The sequence below is a fragment of the Malurus melanocephalus genome, unplaced genomic scaffold (genome assembly GCF_030028575.1).
Source record: "Malurus melanocephalus ecotype Western Australia unplaced genomic scaffold, MMel_1.1 scaffold_613, whole genome shotgun sequence".
NCBI lineage: Eukaryota > Metazoa > Chordata > Aves > Passeriformes > Maluridae > Malurus > Malurus melanocephalus.
In genome coordinates this window covers 379278-380438 of record NW_026623845.1, presented here as the reverse complement: position 1 = coordinate 380438, position 1161 = coordinate 379278, and the positions used below count along the sequence as shown (strand labels likewise).

The 1161-nt window shown below is 71.8% G+C and overlaps 1 protein-coding gene across 3 annotated transcripts in view; it reads left to right on the top strand.

The window, feature by feature from the left end:
- Nucleotides 1–83: 83 nt before the first annotated feature.
- ACBD4 (acyl-CoA binding domain containing 4) overlaps nt 84–1161 on the top strand; it is a 7756-nt gene continuing 6678 nt past the window's right edge. The window contains exons 1-4 of one of the 3 annotated variants that reach the window (XM_057383180.1): nt 84–243; nt 313–433; nt 507–591; nt 662–782. In XM_057383180.1, the coding sequence (XP_057239163.1) occupies nt 174–243; nt 313–433; nt 507–591; nt 662–782 (397 nt within the window). In that variant the 5' untranslated portion in view covers nt 84–173. The remainder of the gene's footprint in view (nt 244–312; nt 434–506; nt 592–661; nt 783–1161) is intronic. The other 2 variants (XM_057383183.1, XM_057383181.1) reach the window with 2 other exon arrangements.

Sequence of the window (1161 nt, the reverse complement as noted above, 5' to 3'; positions counted from 1 at the left end):
GCGCTGATTGGACGCGGCGCGGAGGGGGCCGATGGAAGGCGGGCGCTGATTGGACGCGGCGCGGTGGGGCCGATGGAAGGCGGGCGCTGATTGGCCCCGCGCTGTCCCCGCACGCTGAGGGACCCGCGCCGGGCCGGTGCCGGGTTCGCGGCCGCAGCGGGGCCGGTCCCGCCATGGAGGAGCCGAGCTGCGGGGCGCAGTTCCGCGCCGCCGTGCAGGTGATCCAGGGGCTGCCGCGGAGCGGTGAGTAGGGGCCGGGACTGGGGTCGGACRGGCGCGGCGCCGGCGGCCCCGCTGAGCCGTGTCCCGCAGGTGCGTACCGGCCCTCCTACGAGGAGATGCTGCGCTTCTACAGCTACTACAAGCAGGCGACGGCGGGGTGCTGCCAGGGCCCGCGGCCCGGCTTCTGGGACCCCATCGGCCGCTACAAGTGGTAAGAGCGGGGGCTCCGGGCGCGCTCCGGGTCCGGTTCCCCGCAGCCCCGCTGACGGCCGCCGGCCCCGCAGGGACGCCTGGCACAGCCTGGGCGGGATGTCCAAGGAGGAGGCGATGGCAGCGTACGTGGCCGAGATGAAGAAGGTGGCCCAGAAGGTAACGGGGCGGGCGGCGGGGCCGGGCCGGGCGCTGCGCGGTGCCCGTGTCCAGCCGCGGCTCTCCGCAGGTCATTGACACCGTGCCCATGGACGAGAGCACGGAGGAGATGTTCCGCTACTTCGAGCCGCTCTACGAGGTGATCCACGACATGCCCCGGCCCCCCGAGTCCTTCTTCAAGAGGAAAAGGGGTGAGTAGGGGCCGCTGCGCCCCGGCTGTGCCCAGCACATCCCTGCCCTCGGCGCTGTCCCCTGGCACGGCCACCGCCTCCGGGTCCTGCCCGTCCCCAGGGCACGTCCTGCTGCTGCTCCCCGAGGGAGGATCCACCACACGGCCCAGCTGTGCCGAGGGGCTRTTTGTCCAGAGCCGTGTCCCTTCATGTGACACGGGTGTCCCTTGGTGTGACGCTTCATTCTGGGCCTTCTCTCTGCAAAACTTTGAGGCSAGAATTGGAGATTTGGCTTCCAAGCGGCCCTTGGCTGCAGTCCCTGTACGCAGTGGGCCAGGGGTCAGCTCCCGGGGAGGCTGTGCCTGCCCTTGGCTCTGGCCCAGCCCCGGGCAGGACTGCT